Source organism: Aspergillus brasiliensis (assembly GCF_001889945.1).
Source record: "Aspergillus brasiliensis CBS 101740 unplaced genomic scaffold ASPBRscaffold_1, whole genome shotgun sequence".
Lineage (NCBI taxonomy): Eukaryota > Fungi > Ascomycota > Eurotiomycetes > Eurotiales > Aspergillaceae > Aspergillus > Aspergillus brasiliensis.
The window spans coordinates 4,278,854-4,291,443 of NW_027137442.1; the positions used below are offsets into that span (position 1 = coordinate 4,278,854).

The 12,590-nt window shown below is 53.6% G+C and overlaps 4 protein-coding genes across 4 annotated transcripts; 2 read left to right on the forward strand and 2 right to left on the reverse strand.

Annotated features, from left to right (window-relative positions):
• Positions 1-33: 33 nt before the first annotated feature.
• ASPBRDRAFT_37536 (uncharacterized protein) lies at positions 34-3,874 on the reverse strand. The gene is made up of 2 exons (XM_067623748.1): positions 2,918-3,874; positions 34-2,823 (listed from the first exon to the last, which is right to left on the reverse strand). The coding sequence occupies exons 1-2, from the start codon at positions 3,415-3,417 to the stop codon at positions 513-515; spliced, it is 2,811 nt and encodes a 936-aa protein (XP_067485566.1). The 5' UTR covers positions 3,418-3,874; the 3' UTR covers positions 34-512.
• An 881-nt stretch (positions 3,875-4,755) lies between these two features.
• On the forward strand, positions 4,756-6,016 carry ASPBRDRAFT_37537 (alpha/beta fold hydrolase). The gene has a single exon (XM_067623749.1). The coding sequence runs from the start codon at positions 4,880-4,882 to the stop codon at positions 5,882-5,884; it is 1,005 nt and encodes a 334-aa protein (XP_067485567.1). The 5' UTR covers positions 4,756-4,879; the 3' UTR covers positions 5,885-6,016.
• A 613-nt stretch (positions 6,017-6,629) lies between these two features.
• On the reverse strand, positions 6,630-10,805 carry ASPBRDRAFT_112510 (proteasome regulatory particle lid subunit RPN3; the record flags this gene model as incomplete). Its single annotated transcript, XM_067616657.1, has 5 exons — positions 6,630-6,791; positions 6,851-8,090; positions 8,730-8,872; positions 8,941-10,238; positions 10,310-10,805. 5 exons carry the CDS (start codon positions 10,803-10,805, stop codon positions 6,630-6,632), a joined length of 3,339 nt encoding a protein of 1,112 aa, XP_067485568.1.
• Positions 10,806-11,598: 793 nt separating this feature from the next.
• On the forward strand, positions 11,599-12,453 carry ASPBRDRAFT_191561 (uncharacterized protein; the record flags this gene model as incomplete). Its single annotated transcript, XM_067620379.1, has 3 exons — positions 11,599-11,663; positions 11,720-12,082; positions 12,144-12,453. 3 exons carry the CDS (start codon positions 11,599-11,601, stop codon positions 12,451-12,453), a joined length of 738 nt encoding a protein of 245 aa, XP_067485569.1.
• Positions 12,454-12,590: the final 137 nt, after the last annotated feature.

Sequence of the window (12,590 nt, forward strand, 5' to 3'; positions counted from 1 at the left end):
TGCGAATAAAAAAGGGTTCACCTTTCCACCCACCGGAACACACCTAGGCAGCGATTTTGTCGCCCAATCAATCCACCCTGCCCAATTTGCCCACCAACAGGCTACACTGTACTGCTACTACCTACAAAATGATACTAATAGAAAAATGTTCAGCTATGATTTACTAAAAACAAACCTTCCTTCCATCTATCAAGGAATCAAAAACCAAATAGATATACGACTAGAAGGGGAGTGTGACTCCAGATCGCAATTGACGCCAGACGCACTGTCAAGCACGCTCAAGAACCAGCTGAGAGGGTATACCATGGGTGAGAAGCCAAGGAAAGGAACCATCATCCAGCGCCACGGCACCGGGCTTGGTTCACGTCTCCCTGTCCATATGAAAACGCCCGTTCCCGTAGAGACCGCTCTGCACCGCAGAGCTTCCGTTATGCATTGTCAAGGGTAAATGCGACATCACTCGTTTATTATCCTTTCCGTGTCCTTCTGCGGCATGCCACCAATGACCTTCTTCAGGGAATGATCCCGTCCGTGGCGGAGAGGATTTCCATGCCATGTTTCTCCGTATCAAGTCTGGGCTTCGAACCTGGAGCCGCAGGTCCTTGCTCTACCGGCTCAAGCTCTCCTTCACCATCTCCACTACTGCGACTGGCGGCCGACTCTCCTAATGTAGTTGACGAGGTGTAGCCCTTGGTGCTCGACTCGGGTGCTAGTGCTCCCTCAGGGGTTAGGTCCACAACAGGGCTGTTTGGCCCCGAATCGTATGGGGCCTCGACCACAAGTAACTCGTCCGACCTAGCCCCTTCCGCCCCGGGTTGGTAGATGGGCTTCCGTTTGGGTAGAGGCGGCTTGGGAACAGGCCTCTTGTGCTCTCTATCCGACTTCTGCTCGGGAACGTTGGACATCGCCACCGGTTTCCGCTTGGGGACTGCTACGGAGCTCCTCTTGTAGCTCACCTTGTCGGGACGCGGCAAGGGAGTTCCCGGGGGTGGAAATGGGTGGCCGCGTCCTATCGGTTGCTCCGGGGTGCCCGCAGGACGAGACATATCGTGAGCGGAGCTAGACTCGCCTCTGCCGAACATGTTCCATCCCCACTTCTTGGCCACGGAGGTGGCTGTATTCAGCGGGCCAGGAGTTTTGCTCTCTCCCGGGGTGGCAGAGGTAATCGACCGGGTCAATGTTTCGAGTGTGCTGCGCCGTCGCGACTTGTTACTCGCCAGGGACGCGGTAGAGCCACTCTCTATACTCCGGAGGTTGTTCGATGAATCACTCCCCCGGTGAATAGAGGGTGGCCGGGTAGGCAACTCATTCGCAGACTCATCGAAGCTCCCCGATGACTCCACGATGGACGGATCCCGACTTCGGGCTGCACTATCCGGAACCATATGACTAGCAACCGGCGGAGAACTTGCAGGGGTCTTATCCGGCGAGCCAGGAGCAGACCGGTTAGATATTTCGATCATAGCACTGGTCGCATTGCTCTTCTCTTCACTCTTGGTTTCGGACAATACACGATCCATCTTCCCATGGTCAGCTGTCAGAACGGGATCGGCGGCATTCGAGAAGGTCTGAGACCGAAACACCCGTGGGGGTGAAGTGCCGAACTTGTCAACCGCAGAAGATAGAGCGCTCGGACTGATGTTCTCCTGATCACCTATAGAGGCCTTGGAATTCTTGCGGGCTTTCAAGGTGCCGTTGCCAGACTCGGCAAGCGCAGGGGCGCTCATGGTGCGATCGTCCTTCACTTTCAGTATGTCAATCGATTCCTCTTTGGTGCTGCCTGGGGTCTGAATCTGAGCGCCAGACTCATCGGGGATATCTTCTTCTGTATCAGGTTTGGGGATCTCTCGCTCCCAGATACCCCCGCGGAATCGCTGTGATTCAGTGTCCATGAAGGGGATGTCGTCCCAAAACGGCTGAACCAGGCTCTCTGCAACCACTTCCCGGATGCGACTCTCAATGGTACGCAGGATGATTCCGTAGGTGATCTGCTTGGAGCTAACAATTGGCTCAATGTCCATGACCATATTGGGCATGGATTCAAAGGATATCCAGATTCTGTTACTCGGGGGAGGCTTGAAGCGGATCAACAAATGGCCTTCCAGCTTCTTCAGCACAACCGCTAGGACGATGTCAACTTCCCGGGCCTTGAAGCGCTGGCCCAAGTCGATGCGCACAGTCGCCGAGATCTCCAGGCGGAAGTTGCCCGCATACTGGACATCCGTCTCTACGCAACAGTTGCCGTCGACCGTCAGATCCTTCAGCCTAGGGTTGATGATAAAGGGCGCACCTTCCCCCATGTCAATCTTCTGGAGACCAATCTTGCTGATGAAGTTGGGCTTGTTGACGCGGGAGATCTTCTTGGTGACCTTCTTCCGAATGAACTCCTCCATTTCCGGTGTCTTGTACATGGCAAGGAACAGGCGACCCAGCACCGCGTTGATCCATCGGGTCTGCAGTTGCTCTTCGGACGAATGCAAGCGCTGAACCAGAGTGACGATGTGTTTGACATCAAAGGCCTGCTGCTTGGGAGGAGCATCTGGAGAGTTCCACATGCGGGCCTGATTCTGGAGCATGGCAAAGTAAAAGTCCTCCTTTTCGGATAGGTTTTCGGAGAAGAGAAAGAAAGGTGGTGTAGGTCCTCCAAGGTCACCCAGCGACTCCAATCGTCGCGAGAGACAAATGGCGTTTCTCTTTAGCCATAGCTCTCCTTCCGGGATCGGACCCTCCCCACCATGTATGGTGACATCGTGGTGGGCAAGCGAAATAACATATCGGACTTCCACCTGGTTCGCATTATCGTAGAGCATCAAGTGGCCATGTCTAGTTTGTATCATATATTAGCATCAGCCTTGGTTCCTTCCACAGTGCGGACTGGAAAGGACTGTAGCGGAGGCGGAGAAGGGGGTGGAAATACCGAAGAACAATATAGAAGACATTACGCGCCCGCTTCCCGTTCTTGGGATTATTCTTAGCCGGCTCAATGGTCGGCGCCTGCTTCCGGTCAAACAAACTCCGATACATCGCCTGATAAACGCTCGGGCTCTCCGCGGCGATCACCTCGCCAGCCGGGGTCGTCCTCTCGGGCGGCCTCCCATTAACACCACCGGGGACATATTCACGACACACGGCGAAATAACCAGCGGCGACATCGGAGTCATGGGTACGATGAAACTTCTCAGCCAACTCATCAGTTCCTGATTTCAGACTGTATTGATCGTCGGTCGGTTGACGTAGGGAGGTGGATGAGGGTTGGGGCTGGCATGATTTCTGATCGGCGGCAAGCGGCGGCGGCGGAGACGGAGCGGCAGTCGGGAGGGTCAGATAGGCGAAGAGAACGACCAGCGACAGGACTAGCGGGAGGAAGGTAAGTCCGCCGAGGACGTATATGAAGAGAAAGCTGGCGTAGGAACCCATTGGGGTGGGGAGCCGGACGTTCAAATGGCCAGCGTTAACAGCACCTCCATCATCCTGAGGTAAAACGAAAGACCAAGTGGCAGGCGAGCGGCAGGCAGGCAGGCAACGAAAGTGTTCGAACCTGGAGGGGAGGTAAAGGATAAATGAGGACCAGCTCGAATGTATAAGGGGAGAGGGGGAAGGGGAAACGAAAGGACAAGTGTAGTATACCTGGAGTGTATGGGTGAAGGAGATAAATTAGGGAGGAAGGGCAAGGGGTGGGAGGGAGATGAAGAAAGGAACGCAGTTTAGATGATGTTGTTAAGTTGGAGGAGGTGGATTGTTGCAGAGTGACAGTAGCACCTTTCCTAGTTGGGGGCAGCAGACAAGACCTTGGAACTCCGCGGTTTCCGGGAGCTCTTCACAAGTCACTAAGAGGTCACTAGTTGGTAGGCAGCACAGCAGCCAGTGACTAGCGGAGTACTTTACAACTAACTAGTTAGTTGACTACTCATCGATCATGACGGAATCCGTGGGTCCGGGAAGAACGTTGCCCCGCGTTCCTCACCACCTGATGGTCCCGTGATCCGCCCGGAGGTCTGCAGATCGTTTAGCTTATCGGCACTCAATGCTATGATGGAAGAAATGGCCAGTTCATCGCGGAGATTTTATACAGGCGATTGAGTTACTCTTATGCATGATGGAGGGAAAAGCAAGTATAGGTGTGAATCACATGCAGATATTGTGACTGACTGACTTTTTGTTTGTTTGGGTTTTCCCTAACATACTCGTGTTAGGGGACACAATTGGTTTCCACGGAACCTTATCCGGGCCAAATTTGATCGGTATACACTCTATGGCTGGATGCCAATGCGCTGAGACGACTGGTATCAACGAAGGAACGACAGTCAAGAAAGGCAGAAATTCTCCCTTACAAATCGCCAATACCGCCAGGTATACGACAGAGTAACATCGTATTGTAGGATGTTACCCAGACCCATGCTTACCAGTACTACCGAGAACCCTCTCAATCCCTCAAGCATCAATGTCGTAATTACTAGTAGTATGAAGTCATCTGGACCAGGGAACTAACTAGTAAGTATTTCGAGTAACTACTTGAAGAATGGATGGAAAGCAAATACGAGATCCAGCCACTCCACCAATCAGCATATCTGAAGCTGTCCAGCAGCTCAGCCTTAGGGCTGTCGTAGAAGCACCTTGATTGGTTCACTCGTTTCGGGCGGGCCCTGCCTCAGGCTGAGCCATCCATCGCTTCTAGTATAGAAAATCAATCTATATACTACTTAATAGTAGTGGGTAGCTGCTCAGCATCAATCACATATATAAACCCCAGTTCCCCTCCCCTTTCATCACTCCTCTATTCCATTCTTCGAGCGTCTCCCTATCTCTCAGTCACTTTCTCCCTGTTTTCAATTCATAGATCATATCTTTTATACATCACACCGACCACCACTAAGACACAATGACAACAACATCAACACCAACACCAACAACCAACCTCATAACCCTTCCCACCAAGCCCACCGCCCAACTCAGCTACACCTTCTACCCCTCAACCTCCCAATCCCCCAGCAAGACCCTCCTCATCTTCCTCAACGGCCTCGCAGCCCCCCAAACCTCCTGGACCCCCGTCATCCACCACCTGCAATCCACCCACCCGCACAACCTACCCGCCATCCTCACCTACGACCGCTACGGCCAAGGACAGACCCCTTCCCGGGATCCGGCTGACCAGGATGCCCCCGACCCAAGTCACGGGCACGACATCCTCTCCGCCCTGGACGACCTGCACCAACTGATCCAGCAGATCACCAAGCTCCACCTCCAGCTCCGCACAACAACAACATCCACCTCGGATCTCAATCTAATCCTAGTAGGCAACTCCCTCGGTTGTGCCCTCGCCCGACTCTACGCCCAAACATACCCGGGCACGGTCTCCGCCCTCCTCCTGCTCGATAGTATTCTCGCCAACTTGGATTGGGTGTCCGTAATCCCGGATCCTACTGCATCGGACTTTGTTCCGCCCCAGGGGGAAGGGGATGACATCTCCGCTCAGGATCTGATCATGGTGCGGGCTATCGCGGCAAAGGTCTTTCATCCGTCCGTGGGGAGTAAGGAGGGCCTGTCGAGACGGAATCTGGCCGAGTTGTTGCCTGAGAGTGATGGGCCGAGACTGGTGGGGACTGATTCGGGAAAGGGGCCTTGGGTTACGGTTATTGGACATGATGGGAAGGCATTTGCGGAGGAGAGTGTGAGGATGACCGGGGGAAAAGTGTCTGGGAGAGTGTTTGAAGTGTATGTCACGCCGTTTTGGGAGAAGTATCATCGGGGACTTTTGGGGATTACGGATGAAGAGAGAGGAAGGGGCCCGCTTGTTGCTGAGGGGGCTGGGCATGTGATACAACTGGGAAATCCGGGGATCGTAGGACAGGAGTTGGGGAGGTTGTTGGATAAGGTTATAGAGTGATGCTTGTTGTTTTTTTGTTTAGATGGGTTTGGTGGACGATGTTGAACACCTGTTTTTGTTACTGTATAATTGCGGTGTACCCATCTGCTAGCACCCAATATAATGAATGCATTTCACTGGAGTAAATTCGACCTCCAAATAACAAGTGTGTGATATTGATAACACTCATTAGCCAGTCCAGCTAAGAAGCGAGGGTCAGTCACCTGATTTGGTGTTCCTGCAATTCCACATAAGATGACAGCATGATGAGATTGAGATTTGCCTAAAGCAACAGTGTGTAGTCGCACGGCACCAGTCTCAACGATGAAAGGCTATGGAAACCTTCTCGGCCGCGTTGGCGAGCTTCCCGAACCCTAATGTATGGCGTCAACCAATGCAGACGCAGATCTGATGGTCTAGCCAATGGGACAATTTCCATCGTCGTACAGAATGGGTACCTGGAATTCCTACCAGATTTCTACATGAGTTGTGTCTAGCATAATCCATGCCCAAGATTCTCGTTCCCCAGTATCGAACCAAAAGAGATGTCATTACCAATGCAACCAAAATTGAGATTGTGTTGTGAACTGTCCTTGGGTCTAGGCTCTCTATCAATAATACAGAAGGTCTATACCAGCAGACTCGCGATAATACAGAGAAAGGTAGTGGTACACGGGCATTGTATAGCGCCCAAATTCAACAAGGGGAGACTCATTAATGAACGCCAATCCTGAAGGCAACGCTGATGGATCATGGCTCAAACGTCTCACTTCCTCCGCTTCATGGTCTTCTCGCACATTTGGGCCAATCCCGCCTTGGCATCGCTGTCAGGGAAGTCGGCGATCGCAGCGACAGCCTTATCCGCATACTCCTGGGCCAGAATACGGGTCTGTTCAACACCGTCGGCCTTGATAACAAGTTCCCGAGCCTGATGATCAATACATGTTAGTGTCAAAGCGTACTTGTTGCAAACTAGGAGCTCACTACCTTCTGAACATCGCCGGGTTGGCTGAACTTCCGGCCAACCAACGGACCAAGCTCTGGGAACTGCTTCCAGGCAAAGAGCAGCGGGGCCGTAGCAAGACCCAGCTCCAGGTCCGCGCCAGCGGGCTTGCCCAACTCAGCCTCGGTCACGGTATAGTCCAGCATGTCGTCCACAAGCTGGAACGCCAGTCCCAAGTTGCGTCCATACTGGTAGGAGGCTTCGACAACCTCGGGAGTGCTGTGACCCAGCACGGCGGTCGACCGGCAGGACTTGCTGATCAAGCTGCCCGTTTTCAGGTATGTCTTCTGCAGGTAGTACGAGAGGGTGTCGTCCGTGAAAACGGGGTTCTTCTCGTCTGCAGCCGTGTTCTTCAATTGCATGAACTCGCCCTCAACCAGGTTGGTGATCACCGTCGACATGAGCTCGATGACTTCCGGGTCCCTCAGCCGCGCGAGAGCGACGGACGCCCGACCCAGCATAAAGTCTCCCGCCAGAACGGCCATCTTATTTCCGAATTGAAGGTTGGCCGACGTAAGAGAACGGCGAGACTCAGCATTATCGATGACGTCGTCGTGCAGGAGGGACGCAGTGTGGATCAGCTCGGTGATTTCAGCAAGCCGCCGCTGAGTGGGAAGGATGTCCTTGTCGCCGGCAAAGTCGTACGGCGCATCTGCACTACCGGATGAGAGCGCATCCAAGTCCGGATTGTTATCGACGAGAATGGAGGGAGAGCTGATTGGGTCGTTCACTGTTGCGGAATTGTTGTCCGTGCCCGTCTTCCGAGGGCACAGCGCCGTCGCCTGAGACATCAGCAGCACCAGAAGCGGCCGCATGTGTTTACCCTCACTGCGGGTGTAGTATTTGGCCACCTTGTCTAGGGTAGGATGGCCGGACCCGAGCAGCTGCCGGAGGTTCTTCGTCAAGAATTTGAGTTCCTTTCCTACCATCCGCAATGGGTCGACGGAAATGCCCGGGGGGGCCTTGGGTAGGCCTTTGAAGATGGTCTGAGCTGCAGAGACGGCGGCACCGAGCGGCGATACATCCTTGCGTTTTGTCGGGTGGTATTTTCGTGATTGAAGCTGGAATTGATTCGCAACCAATTCATTCCGGAGGCATTGCCAGCAAACTATCGTGGAGGGTGTGACGCGTGACGAGAGCACCAGCCCGGAGGCTGGCACCGTGCGTGCTCTCATGTTCAGGAGATGTGCAAAGGAAATAGCTAGAAGTGAGTCAAACGAGATGCTAGGATCATAATACCGAGAACGAGAATGAATGAATGCCGCGGGCCAGGTCCGGGGCAGCACCAGTGCCTGAATAGATGGATGAGGCGCAATTAACATCCGCCGAAGATTTCGAGACGGAGGTTGCCTCGGGCCGGCTCGGGGCTCTGGGCCCGTTCCCGCCGCATACAGTTCTCTCTTATCATCTTACTCTCGTCTTCCATCAACACTACATCACACGCTACAGTACTCACAGCATATTGCACACTCACTATCACAGACAATTGGTTCATTTCAGTCCATATGATCATGGCTGCAAGGGTTTTCTGGTCTATTATGAGGGGAAATTACAACAGAAACCCAAGGTCACGCTTCTCCTCCGCCCGGCAAGAGACAAACCCCGGCAGGCCGGACGACATCTACAGCACAAACCACCCTGTGCAACAGTACAAAGGAGCCGGTCCAATGACACATAGGAGACATGGGAGATCACGCCGGCGAAGCTCAATCCGACCCCATTGCTTCATACACACCCGAACGACGACACTGCAGATAAGAACACATTGTTGAAAAGCTTCCCTCCGTTCTTGAAACCCAACGGGACGGGATATAACAGGATTACAAACGAAAAGCTGCTGTATGCTTATAACTTCGCACCCACTAGATTGCATCGAAATCGCCGCCGGCATCCTCATCATCCATGTCTCCTTCCTGAATCTCCTTGGCCAACTCACGCTCACGCTCCCGTGCCTCCTGCGCACTCTTCAATTCCAGGCGGTGTTGGTTCATGGGGAACCGCATGGCCTATTGGCAGAATAATTAGCTGAATACTCTCCATAGAGCATGATGATATATTCTCCGTAGAAACTCACCTTGACGCTCTCGTCGTGGAGGCTCAAACAAGCCCTGATGCGCTCGTGGAACACCTCCCCGGGTTCCCTGGTCGCGTAGATGTCTCCCACTTCCTTGCTCTTCATGAATCCATGCTCGTGGTCCAAGCTGGCCTCGATCACACCGTCGCGGATGGCCTTGGCCACGATATACTCGGCAGACTCCTCGCTGTCCAGTCCGAGACGCAGGCAGATGTCCCGGAGCGAGATGCGAGAGTAGGAGAGTGACATCATGCGAATGCCAGTCTTGATGACGTTTTGCCGCAGACGCAGGATAAGAGTGTACGTGCCGTCCTTGCGGAACGTGGCGCTGTGGTTGTTGACGATGTTGAGGAATCCATCCAAGTCACCCACACTCACAGCTTGGACAAGAAGGAAGTAGGGGTGCATGGCGCGCTCAAGAGCGGGCTGTCGGAAAATGGCCCGGTCGGGGATGTCGCCCATGAGGAGCTCCACAACGACGAGCAGTTTATGGGAAGCCTGGTAGAAACCGCGCGCACTATGACTGGAGGGCGACTTGCGAGTCGCACCGATCAAGTGTCCATGGGCATCGGTGTACTGCAACTGGATGGCTCGGATGCGACCCAGGTAGTAGAGGTACCGGGCGATCTGGTTGTTGGAGGCCGATGGGGGAAATTTGTTGTGCGAAATAAGAAGGTCCGCTTGGGAGATGTGAGACGTAGATAGGTAGTTGCGCAGCAGGAGCGTCATCACGGTAGCCTGAGTGTCGACATCCTTGCGAAGCACTGCCGTCCTCAGAGCCGCAAGCAAGGGCTGGCGGATCTTAGTCACGGTGGCAGCAGGCGATGGGGGAAGGGGAGCAATCTGCTCGTAGAAGAGAGAGTAGTAGAAGTAGACACGAGCTGCCAGAGAGTCAAGGGTACGGCGGTTAAGCGTCCGCAGACGCTCAATAAGGTTCGTCGAGAAGTTGGCACCCAGCTGAATCTCCTTCTTGTCATACAAGAAGATCTGGACGAGGATAGACATGTAGATATCAACCTCGGGCAGAGTCTCTTTGGGAGCAGACTTGGTCTTCTCCGACTCAATCTCCATCTTCGCACTGGACCGAGCACCGCCCAGGGCACCTGCTTGATCAAGAGCATTCAACAAGAATGAGGCGGTGACACTCGATGATGAGTAAGTCTCCTCAATAACTTCTGCTAGCACATCACCCGTGATGTGCTTGCGCATGGACGATATCGAGCGCAGGACGCGGAGGGTGAATCTGGGGTCGAAGTGGGTAACGGCTCGTTCGAGGAGGGTAAAGTTGGTCTTGATGTCTGCATGAAATGTATGGCATTATTAGCACGGAGCGTTGCGCGGTTGAACGCGAAGGGCAGTTAAAACCAACCTTGGATGGCCTTGGTCTTGGGATCAACCTCGGGCTCGGCATCCTCGCCTTCAGCACCCTCCATGGCAACGTCGCCTTCTTTATCCGTTCCTTTGTCGCCGGATAACCTGGAACCCTTGGTAGGGGGCACTACAACAGTCATCTTCTCGTCACCCTTGCGGTCTTGACTGGCGTTGAATGAGGATGTAGGCCCACCTGCCGTATCCTCTCCCATCTCAACATCTTCCGAGCCATTCACGCCATTCTCCGTCGGGTCGGACCCGTTGGCACGCGGCTGATCACGCTGCTCACCCATTCCGGAGTTGGTAGTATTATTCGACGAGGCGCCTTTCGTGGTAGAGGCAGCTTTGGCCTTGTTGGCAGCAGCGCGAGTAGGCGCCGGCTTATCTTTATTGGAACTAGAGCTCTGCGAAGTGGAGCGTCCCTTCTCACCGTTAGCAGATGAAGAGGTATCTGACTTGCTGTTCGATCTCAGAGAGCGCCTTTCAGCCGGCATCTTTCGTGAAATTTCTTGTCTGTTTGTTTCTTTCTTTCTTTCCAGCTTTGGTAGCTCAGGTGAGCACTGGGGACCGCGGTACCGGAGACACAGGAAGGGGGTAGATGAAAGACCACTATCCAGAGTCCGGGGATGCAGGAATGGAAAATGACAAGAGTCACAGCGAGCGAAGCCAAAAGGACCGAGATGCGGGGCGGGGGATGATGAAGGATGGGGGATTGGGTTGAGGTTTGGGAGCAGATGGTTGATGAGGTGGTGATGTGATGTCAAGGCTGGCTCTGGATGGACAGCGAGAGAACCAGCACAGGAGCTTAGTCAGTGCCGGCGTTGGGGGATCGAGCTTACCAACGGAGCAACCGGTCAGCTGTGAGACCGGCGTGACGCGCTCTCGGGTTTTGTCACGTCTGGCTAGAGAGCAAGAAGGAACAAGTTGGTGGTTCGGAGAAGGGACAATGGTCGCGTGGAAAGGATCTAATCCGATTGCTGGTAGAGAAGAAGGGGGCCCGAATTGCTGGAGAATTTCGGTCGCTGGCAGTTCGGGTTGCGTTGCCACCAAATCCTCATTCATTCCCGGAGCAGTTTCAGACCGCCTGAGGCAGAAACAGCTGGAGCTCTGCTTGGCGTGTTTACCCGTGTTGCTTTGACCAGTTACTAGTTACTACGGAGTACTGCTCGTTAGTTTATCCTACTAGTGATTGTTGTTTCTCTCCCCGCAGCGATAACCAAATAACTCACTGAAGCAGAAGAGCCCATTCTCTCCACCCCCCACCTACCCAAAATACTAATTTAAAAAATGTCACTCCTTGAAAGTCATCTAGAGCAGATCGCTTTGTCTTCTAATGCCATTGCGGAGCTCCCGTATGCATCCCCCTCTCACCTTGCTTCGTATCCGACATTGATTGCTTTTGCCCCAGGTTTCCACAGCCGCGGATCTTCACCAACGCGCTGCTAGGTCCCCACGACATCACCTCCTTAATTCGAGATACGGAAGCTCACGAACGAGCTCTCTTTCAATCTGATCCTTCCGTCAAATCTGTCGGCTCACAGCGACGTCCCACCCGACGCGGCACCCAGTTTGCGCAGGATTCAGAGGGCGAGTCTATGGCAAGTCGGATTTATTCCGCTAGAGACAACAAGAGTCAATCAGCTGTCGCACGGGTTCTGGGCGCTGATATGATGGAGGAGATCAAGCGATCCGCTGGCACGTCTAGTAGGGGTCGTGGTGAGGTTAATGTCGACGTTTTACTCCAAGGCGCAGAGATTCTCTGTAATGTTTAGTACGCTCTACCTTTCTTCCAATTGCCAAATCAGGCGTACAATTACTGACTATGCTCGAAGCCCTGTCGCCGGCGCACATGAGAAAATTGCCAGTCTACGCTATCGTCACGACTTGATTTCAGGCTCGATTAATGAACTCGAGGCACGCGTAGCCAGAAATACTGCAGAGCTGGAGAAGATGAGCCACTCTTACGGAGATGACTTTGACGAATATGATGGCATCGATTCCACACCGCCTGAGGTGGCTGATGTGACGGATGCTGACCTGGAGCGAGAGATGGCGGAGATTCGAGAGCTGGAGAGAAAGAAACGCACCTTGGAAGCCCGTGTTCACGGCATGGAACGAGACCTGGGTGGATTGCTGGGTTGAGAGCTCAGGAAGCTCTGATTCATTCACCATTCTCAGCAAGACCGTGATGTCAAATTCTCACAACATCGCCTCACTACTCAGAAGGCAAGCCGTTTCCATACAGATACGGTGGACACCGCGACTGTTACGGCTGATTC